The sequence below is a fragment of the Phlebotomus papatasi genome, chromosome 1 (assembly GCF_024763615.1).
Source record: "Phlebotomus papatasi isolate M1 chromosome 1, Ppap_2.1, whole genome shotgun sequence".
Taxonomy (NCBI): domain Eukaryota; kingdom Metazoa; phylum Arthropoda; class Insecta; order Diptera; family Psychodidae; genus Phlebotomus; species Phlebotomus papatasi.
The window spans coordinates 24,026,690-24,042,618 of NC_077222.1; the positions used below are offsets into that span (position 1 = coordinate 24,026,690).

General features: G+C 32.5%; 1 protein-coding gene across 1 annotated transcript; it reads right to left on the reverse strand.

Moving 5' to 3' along the window:
* Nucleotides 1-628: 628 nt before the first annotated feature.
* On the reverse strand, nt 629-12,754 carry LOC129798286 (putative defense protein 3). The gene is made up of 3 exons (XM_055841345.1): nt 12,395-12,754; nt 8,530-8,740; nt 629-950 (listed from the first exon to the last, which is right to left on the reverse strand). Exons 1-3 carry the CDS (start codon nt 12,588-12,590, stop codon nt 878-880), a joined length of 480 nt encoding a protein of 159 aa, XP_055697320.1. The 5' UTR covers nt 12,591-12,754; the 3' UTR covers nt 629-877.
* Between the last annotated feature and the right edge of the window lie 3,175 nt (nt 12,755-15,929).

Sequence of the window (15,929 nt, forward strand, 5' to 3'; positions counted from 1 at the left end):
TTATATCTCTATAAATTAGTAATAATCTTCACTGAAAATTTAATAATAAATTTGCTAGACATAACACTAGATCCAAACGGAGGTTCTATCTCTAAAATACAACTATATTAATTTAAATTTAAACAATATTTCAGATTTGTTCGATTAGTTCCCCCTCAAGCTGTAAAACAATTAGTAAACTGAGTAAGCTTTCGAGGTAGCACTTGGAGCAATCCGATTTACACGTTGCCTTATTGATGTTTGGAAAAAATTGCGTGATGATGAATTAAATCGTGGAAATCTTGCAATACGAGTTTGGGAAATTTTTACCGCAATAAAATGCGATAAATTACTTCTACATATTTTATGCCTTTCTCCAGGTAATTAATGTCATAGAATTTCTGCACAACATCAACGAAACTCCCATTTCCTCTCAATCAAAATTGCACGCACTTGTCTAGAATATTTGTCCAAAATGAAAAAAAAAATACCTCTGGAAGGGAAATCAATTTGATGAAAGATGAAGAAGGGAAGGAATAGTATGATTCACCCCAATAAGAAAAGTTCAATAAGTAATTTGACTTCTCATGGGGTAAAAGGTGTGCTTTACCAGATGGAAGATAAAACATTGAGATTGAAAAACAAATTGTAGGTACAGAGAATTCGTTTCTTATTTATTCCTCTGGATCTTGTTCACATGTGAATTGAATTTTATTTGTAGCCCACACACAGTGTGTAAAAGGTGAAAAGGAAAAAAAAGAAAGAAAGAAAACGCATGTGAAAGAAATGAGAAAATATTGAAACAGACGATAAAACAATTCCATGCTGTTGGCCTTTCATCCTCTGCAAAATTCACAAATTTTGGCGTACAATTTGTTGCATGCAAAAAAAATTAAATCTAGTGCTGGTAGACGGGAATTTGGGCGATGATGTCGGTCCAATATGTTCCATAATCTTTCACCACGGCCCCCCTGGAAAGGCATACAAATATCAAAATTGTAATTATTCTCATTCACCAAGTCACACAACTTACAGTGGTCGCAAAAATAATAGAGTCAGACAAAAATTGCATTTTTTTTATTTCTATATATATATATATATATTTTATATCTTTTTTTTATTTATTGTATCGCTTATTAAAATGAACTCTGAAATATATGAAAAATTATGAAAAGGCTTCCGAAATAGTAATGTAATTTCGAAAAATTCACCTATTCTGTATAATTTTGTAGTTATTCAGTTTTGTTCTAGGTTAAATATGTAATACGATCCTTAAAAAAACGTATAATGCTTCAATATATTAATAAAAAATCGCCATGAAAAACGAAAGTGAAAAAAAGCACAATCGTTGTGAGGCAAAGGTCCTGAGTTCGATCCTAATTTTAACCCTAGACGATCAGACGATCGCATTTTACGCTTCTCTATATCGATTTTTCTAGATATATCTTATGTTCGGTTACGGCAGTAATCGTTAAAGTCAAAATCCTGAAAAGCCGAAATCTCAAAAAGCCAAAATTATGAAATTACCAAAATCCTGAAAGCCAAAACACAGAAAATCCAAAATTAACAAAAAAAAAACAAAATTCCGAAAGGGTCAACATTCTGAAAGGACGAAATTATACAGATCATAATGTGTAATACGGATCATAACTGAAACACAGAAAAGTTCTCTTTCCTTCTAGCAAGCGCAGGAGTACTATTTTGAAGAATTCGAAATTTTGGCTAAAGGTCTTGGATAAAGGGTTTGGCATTTCGGCCTTTTCGAGTTAATGGTTTCTCAGTATTATCGACTCATTTAGGATTTTCGGGATTTTCACTCTCGGGATTTTTGCTTTTCAGAATTTTGGCTTGTCGGTATTCTGACTCATTTGGGATTTTTTGGCTTTCTGGAATTTTGGCTATACGGGATTTTGAATTTAGGGATTTCGGCGTTCAGGATTTTAGCCTTTCCGAGGTTTTAGTTTTACAAGATTTCGACCTATCCAGGATTGTGGATTTCGGAATATTGACCGAGACTCATTGTTAATAATTTTAGAATTCAACCCTCATTGCCATTAAACTCCAATCTATATACCGTTTTTAGACCTATGATTTAGCCATATGGATTAAATCCTCTAATTTCTTACCAGGCAATTGCGCCTCAGGATTAGATATCGTCGGTAAGATTAGCAACTGTGCTAACTGCATTTGCTTTGTGTCAGCATTCAATGTAAGCGACGAATCTTTGCGTGGCGTTTGTCACGAATGCAGACACATAGCAAATACAGTAAGCACAGTTGCTGATCCAATCGACGATATTAAGAGAATATTATTCATTAGATTTTGAAAAACCTGTAAAATTTTTTGTTATATAAAATTTTAAGATCGTCGAATATTGGACTAAACATCCAGATGGAAATCTGTGAAACATTGGTTCCGTTCAGTAATAACCTTTCGAAGAGACAAAGCCACTCCAAATCCAAAGCCAAGCCAAACCTATTCGAAAATCTACCGAAAGCCTAAAGTGCAAGTTCACATACTTGCCGCTTTAGCGCTGATTGTTCTGCCATTTCGAATTTCGATATTCTTGACACTTCAATCGTCAACAATGTCAACAACATTGTGCAAACGTTTGCTGCAAAGAGTGAATTTTTGTGTAGTTTTGTGGAATTTAAGGATGGAAGATTTCTTAAATGATATTTCATTCAAAGAAATGTCCTTTTGATGAACTTGCTTACTTTTGTGTAACTCGTCGGTTTAAACGTTCGAATTTCCAACGGATTTTTAGGTAAGTTCTCTCTGATATACCTTCAAATCGGTAAAGGAAAAACCTCAACCGGAGAGAGCTCTCAAATCGGGGAGGTTATTACTGAACGAGAGGATTAGGGCTTTGCGAATTCACTAAAAATACTTTGCTCTACTTGAAAACATTCTTCATCACTTTCTACTTCGCAATACTAAAATAATTATATATTTCTTTATAATAAAATACTATCTGATGGGTTAGAATGTTTTTTAAAGGGACCTTAAGAGTTAGAAGAACTTTTGTTAATCTATTCATCTGACCAGAATTAAAAAAAAAATTGTCTCTTCTAGCTTTTAGAACTTTTTCGGTAGGATTCAACTGTTTATGAAAATGAAGCATAATTTAAATTCAAATATACCGTGTTCTATTTGATAGGGGGAGGTGGGGCTATTTTGAGCTGTGGGGCTGCATTTTTATACGATTTTTTCTCGTATTTCTAAAGGAAACTGGGTTTTAACCTAGGATGATTAACTAACGGATGGAGCATTTTAATTCACAAATGGTATATTTTTCTTAAATACTTTATAATTTTTGAGCTTTAGATCCCACAAAAATATATAAAACACGAAATTGTAGCCACATATACAGAGAATATATTTTTATTGAATTTAAAATTTTACTGGTGTTACAGATAGAAAATTTGTCAGAAAATTCAAAAAATTGCGAATTTTACGTCTTATTCATAAAGGTTTTAGAAACTATTATCCTCGGGCAATCATTGTAAATTTTGTGCTAATAACATAACATTAGATCCTCTTTCATTTGGTAAAAGTTTTAAAATGATTGCATTTGGTTTTATACCAAAACTAAAAAACCACTTAAGAAAAAATATACCACTTTTTTGTACGAAAAATGTATGAGAATGCTCTGCCCTGGTTTTAACATGATGTAATTTGGATAGACAAAACAATTGTAGATCTAAATAAAATAACTGTAAGGCCTAGCGTCATTTAGCAATAGGCGAAAAAATAGTATAGCAATGAAGCCCCACAGCCCAAAGTAGCCCCACCTTCCCCTATTTCAAACAAGGACCCATCAAACCTAATAAAAAGTGAAGCTATTTTTCACTTTTCCTTGTAAAAATTTTGCAGCTATTGCACCGCACCATAAACAAATTTGCTCGTAGTTCTTGTATTATTTCGGCGAACATTATGAAATATGTATTTTAGATAGCTTTTAATGCACGATTTCGAAATATATCAGACTCATAAGTCAATTCTCTTTAGGAAAAAACTTGCCAATAGTCTTCAGTGCCTGTATGCAAAAACGTATGGAAAGATGAAATGTCGAGAGGCCCCTACAGTAGACTCTCACTCAATCGGCTCTTTCTCAATCGGGCGTCAAATTTTGTTGACAGTTTTCACGCTTAATTATGAAGCTAATTTGCTCAAATTCGCTGTAGTTCTTCCTATTTCATCGTGATTCTTTATAATTGAGCACTTTTTGTGGAATTTACAAAGGCTTTGACGCTAAATTCCATCCCTAAACCGGATGACATTTTGCCCCATATTCACGATTGAGAGAGAGTCTACTGTATTTCATATTTGTGATTGACCGTATTGTAATTGAACGGAAAAGTTTAGACCCTTCTTTGCTTTTCCCTTTTAATATTCTTTTAGAACAGATATTACTAGATATTACTAGAACAGATATTACAAAGCAGAAACACGGTAAAAATCTAAAAATTCCCAATTCCTTTTCACTTTGTAATCTAATTTGCTTTATCGTCGTAATCTATAATCTAGGCAAATATGATATTTTCGAATTTATGGTATTTACTTGTCTATAGCTTTGGATCTGCTCAACCGATTTAATTATTTAAAAGTCAAATCGAAAGGTCTTCACTGGATGATAATTCTATAAAATTAGAAAAATTGAGGAATCATCCCTAGAGATGCTGTAGTCATGCATTTGTTAATAGACATGGAATAATTGCAATTTCAGCAATTTTATCGATCATTTTACTGCATTTTAGATTTCAAAAATACAGTAGACTCTCTCTCAATCGGGAATATGGGGCAAAATGTCATCCGGTTTAGCGATAGAATTGAGCATCAGAGCATTTGTAAATTCCTCAAAAAGCGCTCAATTATAAAGAATCACGATAAAATAGGAAGAACTACAGCGAATTTGAGCAAATTAGCTTCATAATTAAGCGTGAAAATTGTCAACAAAATTTATCGCCCGATTGAAAAAGAGCCGATTGAGTGAGAGTCTACTGTACTTTAGGAATGCTTTTAAAAACTTAGAATTTGAAACTAAAACAGAATAGTAGAATTTTAACAATAAAAGGAGACACATAACGTGATTTCCGTTGAAATCTACTGAATTATTATAGCTTAGTACTCAAAATGTAGCACTAAAATTGTCAAATCTTTATTATTACATTTCCAAAAAAAAACTTCTTTCAAAAAATTATATTTCTAAAATACTATAAAATTAAATAGGGTTTTGTTTGCCAATTATTTTGAACTTTAAAATATTACAGGTAATATTTTGATTTTGGTGACTTGATCCTGAGGATCTGACTCTATTATTTTATCGATCACTGTGTATATATTCTTAAAGTGTCTGGGCAAGAAAGACATATGAGATTATACAATTTCATAACACGCCCCACAAAGAGCCGCTCACGGAATTGCGACATACCGAAAAAACAAGTATATTGCCAATAATATCAACTCCTCACGACCATATCATTTTCTTCCACGAAACACGGCTTCTAATTATCTTTCAATGGATATTGCCACATGCCCAAGTGTGAAAGCAAATTCGAGATTGATCCACTGATAAGCAAATTAATGGGTACACTTTTGTTGATTTTTTGCCCAAATCCGTCCATCAAAATCCACCAGGTTTATTCACCTTCGCGGTATTTTAGCACAAGATGCAGCGGATCGAATTTCGATGGCAATTTCCACTGGGCCAAGCAGGAGATGTCCGAAAGTGAAAGGTTATAGCTTATGGGTTCAGTTTTTTTTTGCCATGATTTGCGTTTATTACAGAATCGACAATGATTTTGAATTTCTCCCCATTGCGTGATCAATTTGCTTCTGCTGTTGCTTCTCTTTCTTTTTTTTTACATTAGCTTTATGTAATTGACTTTGGAAAGAGTTCTCGATCAGAAGGGAAAGTGCAACGATTGCAGAAAATTAATCTAAAATTTAGTGGAATTTTATTCATTTTGGTAAGTAAATGTAGTAATAAAAGCCACTCTTTATGTTCAATGTTAATATTCTGAAAATTGGTTTTGGAATTATATCGATTTAATGTTTAAAATCTTACAAGAATTTAATTAATGCGGCAAACCAAAGTGTTTATGCTTGAGCTTCGTAATTTGTTTCACTTAATATTAATTTTTGCGGTATACCTTTTAGATCAGGAAAAATTCATGAAATCAAAACTTCCACCCCTTTCTTTCTCAAAGTGATTGCATATATCTATCCCAATTTTTGCACTCTTCTTCTTCTTTTATGCGTCAGAATAAATTTAATTTATCTTAATCCAAATTTGACTGTGAAAGAATAGAATAGATATATTTAAATGTAGAACGCTTGAGAAAAAATATGAATTTCGATTTCATGAAATTTTTCTGATCCAAAAGCTATATCGTAATAGCTCTGGCACACCTTTTGAATAAGGAAAACTTCATAAAGCCAAATTCACTCCTCTTTCTTTCTGAAAAGTTTTACATATGTCTATCTTACTCATCCACACTCTTCTTCTTCTTTTGAACCTCACACTAAATTCAATTTAGTTCAGTCAAATTTTAAGACCGAATGAATGAGATAGACTAATGCTGATCTTTTGAGAAAGAAAGGAAGACGTATTTTAATTTCATGAAATTTTACCGATCTAAAAGGTGTGCCGGGGCCATAATAATTACTAACCAAATTTTATTTTTAAATAACCGAAATGACACCCTAAATAGCCAAATCTTGCTGTCAAAAACTAATGAGCAATAAAAAATTAAATTTGATTAAAAACTTTGGCCAGCAAGAAAGCAAATTCTTGTGGCTTTTGCACACCTTTTAGTTTAGACAAATTTTATAAAATCAAAATTGACATGCATTTCCTTTTCAGAAGTTTTGCATGTATCTTTCCCGCCCTTCCGCTTTTTTCTTCTTCTTTTAAACGTCACGACAAATTCAAATTAGGTCAATCAAATTTTGAGAAAGAAAGGGATGTGAATTTTGATTTCAAGAAAATTTCCTGATCCTAAAGATGTGTCAGAGCTTTTAGGAAAAAGGATATAATTTGTGAAACATCAAAGATTGTTGCAGATAAAATGTAATAGCTCCGGCAAATCTTTTAGATTAGGGAAGTTTCATGAAATCAAAATGCACAATCCGTTTTGAAAATGTTTATCCCACTGTTTCGCAATTTTCTTCCCTTTTTGAACGCCATAATAAATTCAATTTAGGTCAATCTAATTTTGATTGTGAAAGAATAGGACAGGTAAATGCAATACGATTGATAAATAAAGGGATGTGAATTTAGATTATATTTAATTTTCCTGATCTAAAATGTTTACCTGTGGAATAAACTTCTTTTTCTTCTTTTAATGCTTTCGGGCACACGTTTTATGTTATGAAAACTTCATGAAATCAAAATTGACATCCTTTTCCTTCTCAAACGTTTGAATATATCCATCCTGCTCTTTCGTCTTCTTTTCCTTCTTTTGAATGTCACAATAAATTCAATTTAGGTCAATCCAATTTCGAGTGTGAAAGAATGGGATATACCAAATTTGTAAGAAAGATACGTAAATTTTGATTTAATGAAATTTTCCTGAACTAAAAGATGCTCGAACGAAAAGTTATAAATTCGACCAAATTTAATTTTTGCTAATGAGATTTAGTTTTTTATTGCATAGATTATTAAGATGTGTAAAGAACGACACATTTCATCATATCACACAAAGAAATAAAATTTAGCCTTTGTAAAATTTTTATCTTCCCAAATTTGATCATTAATGCAATGATTTTGCTCTTTATAAAAGTTATAACTTTCGAAATCTTACAACCCCGTCATAAAATTTCTGCAGTTGCATAATCAATTAATTTTTGACCGGCAATATGAGCAATATAAACATAAAGTTTTTTTTTAAATGTTGATTTGCAATTAAGATATCGAATGTGAAATTTTTCAATCACCGTGGGAGAATTTCCGCTTTTTCAGAAGATTTTGCTTCTTTTTTATTTTAATTTCTCAATGTCCCAATAAAATTATGAGAATGGAAACCACATGATAAAAGTTAATGGCAAATAATTAAATTAGACAGTGAATTGTTGATCTTTCGGACAAATCTTGCATAAGAAGTTGCATTCAACCGCGAGAGCTGACATTCAAAATAATTAATACCGTATATTTTTTGTCTTAGTCCCCGTATATCGCGTGTACGAGGAAAAAGAACTGCCGTGATGATCGGAAAGTGGCTCATGGATTGGCAATTGAGGTGTTTGAGGTAGCTATTAAAAGTCACTATTTTAGCCATTCGGTCAAAAGCCGACAATGTGTCTCCCACAGAAGCACGTTATTTTTTATCGAACCGGCACTTTTGCACAATTTCTGCGGCTAATGGGGGAACTTATGGGAGTGAGAAAATCACTTCTTGCACTTGGATTGATGACTCAAATGCAACTAGTTGCGTGCTATCTCATTGAGAGCTTTATTTGCCGAGACATATTTGCCCCGAAAGCACAATTTATGCTAATTTAGGGGCATTGATTGGTCTGAGCGAAAGGAAAGCTTTCGACACTCACGTAAAGTACACCTGTCCCTGTTTATTTGACGGTGCTTGCCAGATCAGTGTGGCTTGGACTTTGTCTTTTGGGTCAGCGTGCGTGATTGAACTACATTCAGGAATGGTCTGGGTATTGGCACTCTGTTGCCATTCACCAATCCATTCATTGGTCTGAGCATCTCGGGCTTGAATGAAGAAACCACGGAAGACATCTCCTCCGGATATTGTTACTGAAAAGATAAATCTTTAATAAACAAATTTCCTAATTTAAATTACGTATCCTGGAGCCTATTTCACCATTGAAAACATTGAAAAATTTCTTTACTAATTTAAAAGTTTAAAAGTTAAGAAGAGTAAATTTGTAAAAGTACAAAAGTTTAGGAAATTTTAATTAATTTTACTTTGTTTCTTATTTCTTCAAAATATGATTTTATTTATAATTTTTATTGAATTTCCATAGGCTTATAAATTTCTGATCGCATTGCAGTAGGGAAAGGCTTTCAAGCTTCGCGCACACTTTAGCATCGAACACTTTATGTTTTTCCCATATTCTTTCAATGAATCTGACCAGTATATGGCAGTGTATTTTTATAACTAGTCTTAAATCACTCATTTTCTTAAAAAAAATACGTCATATTAATTCAAAAAATGGGAAAATTATGAAGTGGTCAAACCAGAGTGTCTGCAAACCTGAAAGCCTTCCTCTATATAAAAAACTCCTGTAGTTATATCGTCTAAATACGTTTGATCTTTAAGACGCTTTAGGTAATTCGAAAATGTATCGTGTTTACTGGTCTGTCCCTACTCATGCCAACCAATGAATACTAAAGACGCTTTATAGAATCAAGACCTTGACAAGTTTTTTAATGCTACTTTATAAGAGCCAAAAGAGCTTTTTGCCTCTAAACTGTTAAAAGCCTTTTTTGCAATAATTTTTAGTTTTTATGCGACGATGACCCGAGGTCACTAACGAATGCCATTTTGAGACAAAAGCATCAGGACAGACTAAACAGAAACCATCGTTTTATAATCAAATTTCGGTGGAAAAGTTTTTTTTCACTGAAAAGCAACACTGTTAGAGGTAAAAAGCTCTTTTGGCCTCTAACAACTGAAGGTTTTTGACCCTTGGGGTACATTAAGAGGCATGTATGGTGGATATATTTACAAATTTGACAATTATCTGATAGAACCTAGTCATTTTTCTTAGTTCCTAAGATCCATCCCTACCAAGGCTGAAATTTTCTCTTATTTTGGTTCGTTAAACATTTTTCCTGCGATATTTCAGTTAAAAGTTAATGCAAAACTTCAGAAAATAGACCTTAATTTACTAATTATAGTTAAAAATGAAATTAATAAAAGATATTAACCTAAATTTGGTCAAAAATAAATACCCTAGCGCTCAATTTATTGAGTGGAATTATACTTATTTCCACCCTAAAAAAACAAAATTCTATTATATTTCTAAAAATACTTAGAATAAAAAATCAAAATGTCGATTTTTTTATGTTGGCATGAAAGGACCTTATGGTCTACGTATGATTTTTTTTTCAACATTTCTTTTTTTGTTAAGTTTCTTTAAGGATTAATGGGTGGAATTATACTTATTTCCACCACTGCATAAACGGATTGTATGAATTTTTGGTTTTATTATGTCTTACTCAGAGAATTTTAAATATTAAAAAGAAATTTCTTCTTGGGTAACTCATTGCAGTGAACCCGTTCGCGTACGACCGTTATACGGGCTTCAGACCTAAGGCTTGGCCATAAGGCTTAACTTCGTTAATTTCTTATTAGTCGAAAATTTTTGGAAAATTTTGACTTAGAAATGGATTATTAAGGGGAATTAATCTATTTGAATCTGAGGAACTAATTAAATTGGTTGCTATTTAGGATTTTGAGACTTTTGGCAACTGGGCTAAGCTTCTAGCCTGAAGACAGTCTTATACTGGCTTCAGACCTAAGGCTTAGCTATCTAGCTTTACTCCTCTAATTCCTCATCAGGCACGATTTTTTAGGAAATTGTTGTTTAGAATTGAATATTAAGGGCAAATGATCCATTAGATTTTGAAAAATCAATAAAATTGCTTCTTATTTAGATTTTTTAAACCTTCGGAAACTGGGCTAAACCTCCAGTCTGAAGCCGTCATTACTGAGGAATGCTTGAAAATTTGGTGAATTTGCGAGGAACGTTTCTGTTTCAAAGCCTACATCATACATGTAGGTCACTAAAGTACCCAGAGAAGAAATCAGGGAATCCAGAGAGTTAGCTAGAAAGCCCTGTACCCCATAAATATTTGTGTCAAATCGGGAACTTGAACCACTTTGATTGTTACCCCTTAATCAAAGCAGATTAACAATAAATTTTACACAATACTTAAAACTTTTTAAAATTAGCCCAAGTAGATTCATGTAGCCCATATAAAAAATCATCCCGAACTTACTGTTGTTCGGGGTTTCAGACCTAAGGTTTGTTATAAGGCTTAACTATATTGCCGGCTTCAGACTGGAGGTTTAGCACAGTTCTCGAAGGTCTCAAAAATCTAAATAACAAGCAATTTTTTGATTTTTCAATATATAATGGATTCTTTGCCCCTAATATTTAATCTTAAACATCAATTAGAAGAGTTAAGCCAGATTGCATAGCCTTAAGTCTGAAGCCCGTATGACAATTTTTTTTTTTTAAATATGTTGACTAAAGATTGGACATTATGGACAAGTAATGCATTAGACTTTGAAAAAAAAAAACCCATTAAAATTGCTTTTTATCTAGGACTAAGATTGGGAAGCATTTTTAAATGGGGACAGACCTTTAAGATAGTCTAAAACGCGTATTATAAAGAAATCAAGCATCATTTAAATGAACCCTTTAAGAAAATGAAACCCGAGAAATTCAGGGAATTTACATGGAAACCTACGAATCCTACATGAACCAGGAAACTTTTCGAAGTCCTTTCTGTGTCATTTGTAGAGTTTAAATAAACATTTTTAAAGATATACAAATTTTATAAATGCTTACATAAAAAACAACAAACAAAAAATATAATTAAACACAAAAACACTTATTTTTAAAACTCGATGCAGTTCCATCGACAAATAAATTAAAATTAATTAGCGTATATCTGTCGCTTTGATCAACAATTGTCCTATCTTACTCGTCACTTCAATCAAAAATTTTGTAAGTGTGTGTAGTGTATTTCCATATTGTTATAATAAATTTTGATACAGTTGATGTGGAAATTACACCAATGGTTTATCTAAACGACACTCGATATGGATCTGATCGGTCTCAAATTAAAAAATAGATTTTTGATTGCTTAATTTAAAAAATTATTTTCTGTATTTGTAAAGGAAGTATTGATTTCAAAAATTGACTAAATTAAGAAAAACGTTCACTTCCTAGATGTAACTTAAATAATTATTCGATAAGCGAAAATTCTTTTCAGATTTTTTTCAGATTATGCAAATTTTGTTAAATTTAATTTTTAAAAATAATATGAACTGACTGAGATATTTTTTAAAAATAAAACAGAATTTACATGATACTTTTAAATTTATCAAATTTGCAACATTTCGAAAGAAAATATCAATAGAAAACCAACTAAATTTTTCAATGTTTTTTCGTCAAGTAGAAAGTATTAATATCACATTATCTTTCTAAAATACTACTTTTCAGAAATATAATAGATAAGCAAAGATTTTTTCAATGGTGTAATAAGATCCTGGATGACATAAGATAGAACACTTAAAACCCCGACAGAAGTTTACCACCGTGAAAGTGAAAAAAGCACGCTAATTATACATAATCACTTCACAAGGTTCTTCAATTAAGCACTCTGCCAATTTTTCTTTCACTGATAAATCCTCCTAAAAATCCTTAGCCATACCGTGGATGGTACTTCCTGGTGAGTAGGTGTTTGAACTGGCGACCACTTGATAGGGGAGGGTGTGAATTGGCTGAGACGTGGTTTTCCCATGATTTGGTCGATTATTTTTCACGCACGTGTCTGGAGGAGCTCCATCCGGCAAACCCAATGTTAGGGACACCACAAAAGACAACAATAAAAGCACTTTTCTGAACATCTTTCACTTCACTGAGCTTTCACTGGATTTTCCTCTCTCAGACACTCTGACTAAATGGCTCAAGACAAATGGCCAGGGCATTTAAAGGTGGATCCCCTCTCGAGATCACCTTACTAATTCCCACTCTTTCGCATCCAAACCACGCGGCTTCGACCAAAGAATGGATTTTGGACTGAAGTGGGAGAAAAATATATAACATCAATATATATTTTTTTACAGCAAATAAATATTGAGAAGGATTGCTCTTTTTGAAATTTTCGGACATATTGCATCAATCAACTGACAATGATCTTCAATGTGATAGAACGAGGTAAAATCTTGTTATCAATTATTTGGTAGTAAAAATTTAAGGTTCAACATTTTCTTATAAATTCATATTAATTAAGAATTTTTCACGGTTTATAAAAACAGAAAATTAGCGTCAGCAAGCTTTAAAAGCTTTAAGATACCTTCAATCTTTTTTCACTTAAGTTCAAATATTTTTATAATGTCATACTGAAAAGTGGACTTAGAAAATCATAATCCTTATAATAAATCCATTATGTCCTTTGTAAAAGGAATTTTAAATAATACTGAACCTTACCATGGTATAATACAACTCCAGAAACCAATTTTGAAGCAAAACTAAATTATGGTAAGGCTTAGTTCTATTTAAAAAAAATCCTTTATGTTAATCCCGACATTCAATGAACGACGGAATATCGTCGCCGTCGGTTGGATCAGCAAACTGTGTTAACTGCATTTCTCTTGTGTCTCCATTCGTTAAGTGATTACATAGCGATGTATCATTTGCGACGAATGCAGAATGAAAGGAAATGTAGTTAGCACAGGTGTTGATCCAACCAACGATATATAAACGATCAATTGACTATAAATTTGTAATAGATGTTGCTGGATCCTTTAGACGCTTTTAAATCTTAAGCAAACAGGTTCTCCATCCATCAACGAACAAATTTGTATGCATTTCCCTATTAAAATAGTCTACTTATGCTCTGAGCGTCCCAATTTTCGCAGGGTACAGGGTAATTTGGAATCGGATTTAAATTTAAATTTTGAAGTTCTGAAATTTTCTCACTGTTTAAGATAGGCAAAAGAACAGGATAACGAAGAAGTATAGTCTTAACCAATCTTAAGGAATGAGGAAATCTCAAAATTCCAAATAACTCTATTTTACCCCAAGTGTCACAAACCTAAGAGTTTTGATATTCAGGCAAGATATGTTTTTCTTCATATTCGCCTCTACAATTAATCAAAAAGGGGAATAAATGAATTACCGTGTAACACAATATACTTATAACCAACCCCCTGGCGAGTTGGCCTTTTTATATGGAACTATTTGAAGCCAATTCCTAAATTGATCTCGGATTTAGCTCACAGTGCTCCGAGGAAAAAATTACAAAAATTTAGTATATTTATCCCACCATACGGAAAGGTATATTATAATACGTTTATTATAACTGTTCCTGATTATAGAATACTTTACAGGCTATTTAGAAAACCTAAAGTAAATATTTTCCCTATACGTAAACGAGAAAACATGTACTATAAAATTTTCATACACCCATTGTTAATGTTAGAATGTTTCTCTCGTAAAAATGTTGTATCACTTTAACGTGGCAATCGTTTCATCAGGATTTGTCGATGTTTTTCATTTCGAGGATATCATGCATGTTCTGGGAGTCTCAATTTATTGGCACCTCTATAAGGGTCCAAATAAATTCAGGCTGATCCTCGAGAAGGTTGTAAAATTTGGTAGTAAAGATTTATTCCCAAATACCATATAACAGGGCTTAGGTACATCGATCAGAGGGTTTAGCGAAAATTTCCTTTATCTAAGTATTCAGGATAGGATGGGATAGTTTGGAATAATGTCTAATTTAGAACTTTCAGAATTCCTAACAGATATAGATGGCGAAAGGAAAAAAAACAACGAAGACGTACTCTCGAATGTGAAGTCTTGCAATTCTTCGTGGGTTTCTTTTTCTTTTTAAACATCTGAAACAGTGAGAAAATATCAAAATTCCAAAATAGACATGATTCCAAAATATCCTATCTGTCAAATTTTGCAAGGCAAGAGTGGGTTTGAATCCTAAGCATACAATCTGAGAGAGTCTCGCAGGAAATTGGTCATTAGTCAATGAGGCTATTTACACTGCCGCATTAGATTGGGATTGAACTGTTCCAAAATCGGATTTCGGATAATTAAATCTCAATCTAAGGCCGCAATCTAAGCGGTTTCATTGAGATCATTTAGACTGTCGCATTAGATTCAGACTGAATTGTCCCAAAATCCATTTTTGGGAAAAATTCAATCGCAATCCAATGCGACGGTGTAAATGGCCTCGTTGAGTTAAGTGCCATATAGGACTTAGGCCATAGGAAACTACTCATTGAGGACGAAACGACATGATTATTAAACTTCATAAGCGAAAATGTTTTGGTTTTTTGTTATTCTGAGCCCGGGCATAACAAATTAGCCACTGATCAAGACAAGAGTCACACCTGTTCACGAACATACTCTTTACGATCTTGTTCTAGCTAGAGGAAAAGATTAGCAACATTCAAATAATGACTGTTGCAATTCTAATAGAAAAATGACTAATTAATTTTTTAAAAAAATGTCTGTTGAATTGAGAAAAAATTGTATAATCATTAGGACAATTACTTAAATAACACTTTTAGTTTAAAGTCCTTAATTAAGGACTTTAACAAAGAACTTAAATAAGGGCTTAATGTTTGTTTAAGTTTGTATTATTTTTATAATTTACTAAGTTATTACTGAATGTTCTACAAATGTCATATTTTATATTATAATATGGTGAGTTATCTCTATCATGGAAAGACCAGTTTTGTATAAATCTTATAAATAAAATAATGAGATGTTACATTTCGTTCACAAAGTTTCATCAGAAATCTCTTAGGGAGTTAAATCGCGTTGTAAGTTAAGAAGTTATTAAGTTTTTAATAAGTACTGAATTAGCAAGTAAGTAATTAGACTTTGTCCCCTGTGTGTGACTTTTCCCTCTTTTCTTTGATTCTAACACATAAGGATAGTCTTTACTGATCTTATCTACCACGTCTGTTCAGTGAGAAGACCATTATTACACATTAGATTTAAAGAAAAGTTTACGAACAATATGGGTCAAAGTCACTCACAGAGGGGAAAGTCACCCGCATCTCGGGTTATTGTTATTCAACTGATTCAACTAGTTTCATACGACTAATCGGCTTAACAGTTGATCACGGGGATCATTTTGAACTTAAAAACATTGCTATGCCTCTATCCCATTTTAGATGTCTCTCTGAACTTTATAACGTATATTTAAATGAAAGTATCGA

What these genes read in the sequence shown, in the direction of transcription:
- LOC129798286 (XM_055841345.1), bottom strand. Translation starts at nt 12,590, where the DNA reads ATGTTCAGAAAAGTGCTTTTATTGTTGTCTTTTGTGGTGTCCCTAACA. An exon ending in ACCAGGAAGTACCATCCACG is followed by an intron (nt 8,741 to 12,394) that starts GTATGGCTAAGG and finishes TTATCTTTTCAG; the next exon opens with TAACAATATCCGGAGGAGAT. An exon ending in CAGGGACAGGTGTACTTTAC is followed by an intron (nt 951 to 8,529) that starts GTGAGTGTCGAA and finishes ATGCCTTTCCAG; the next exon opens with GGGGGCCGTGGTGAAAGATT.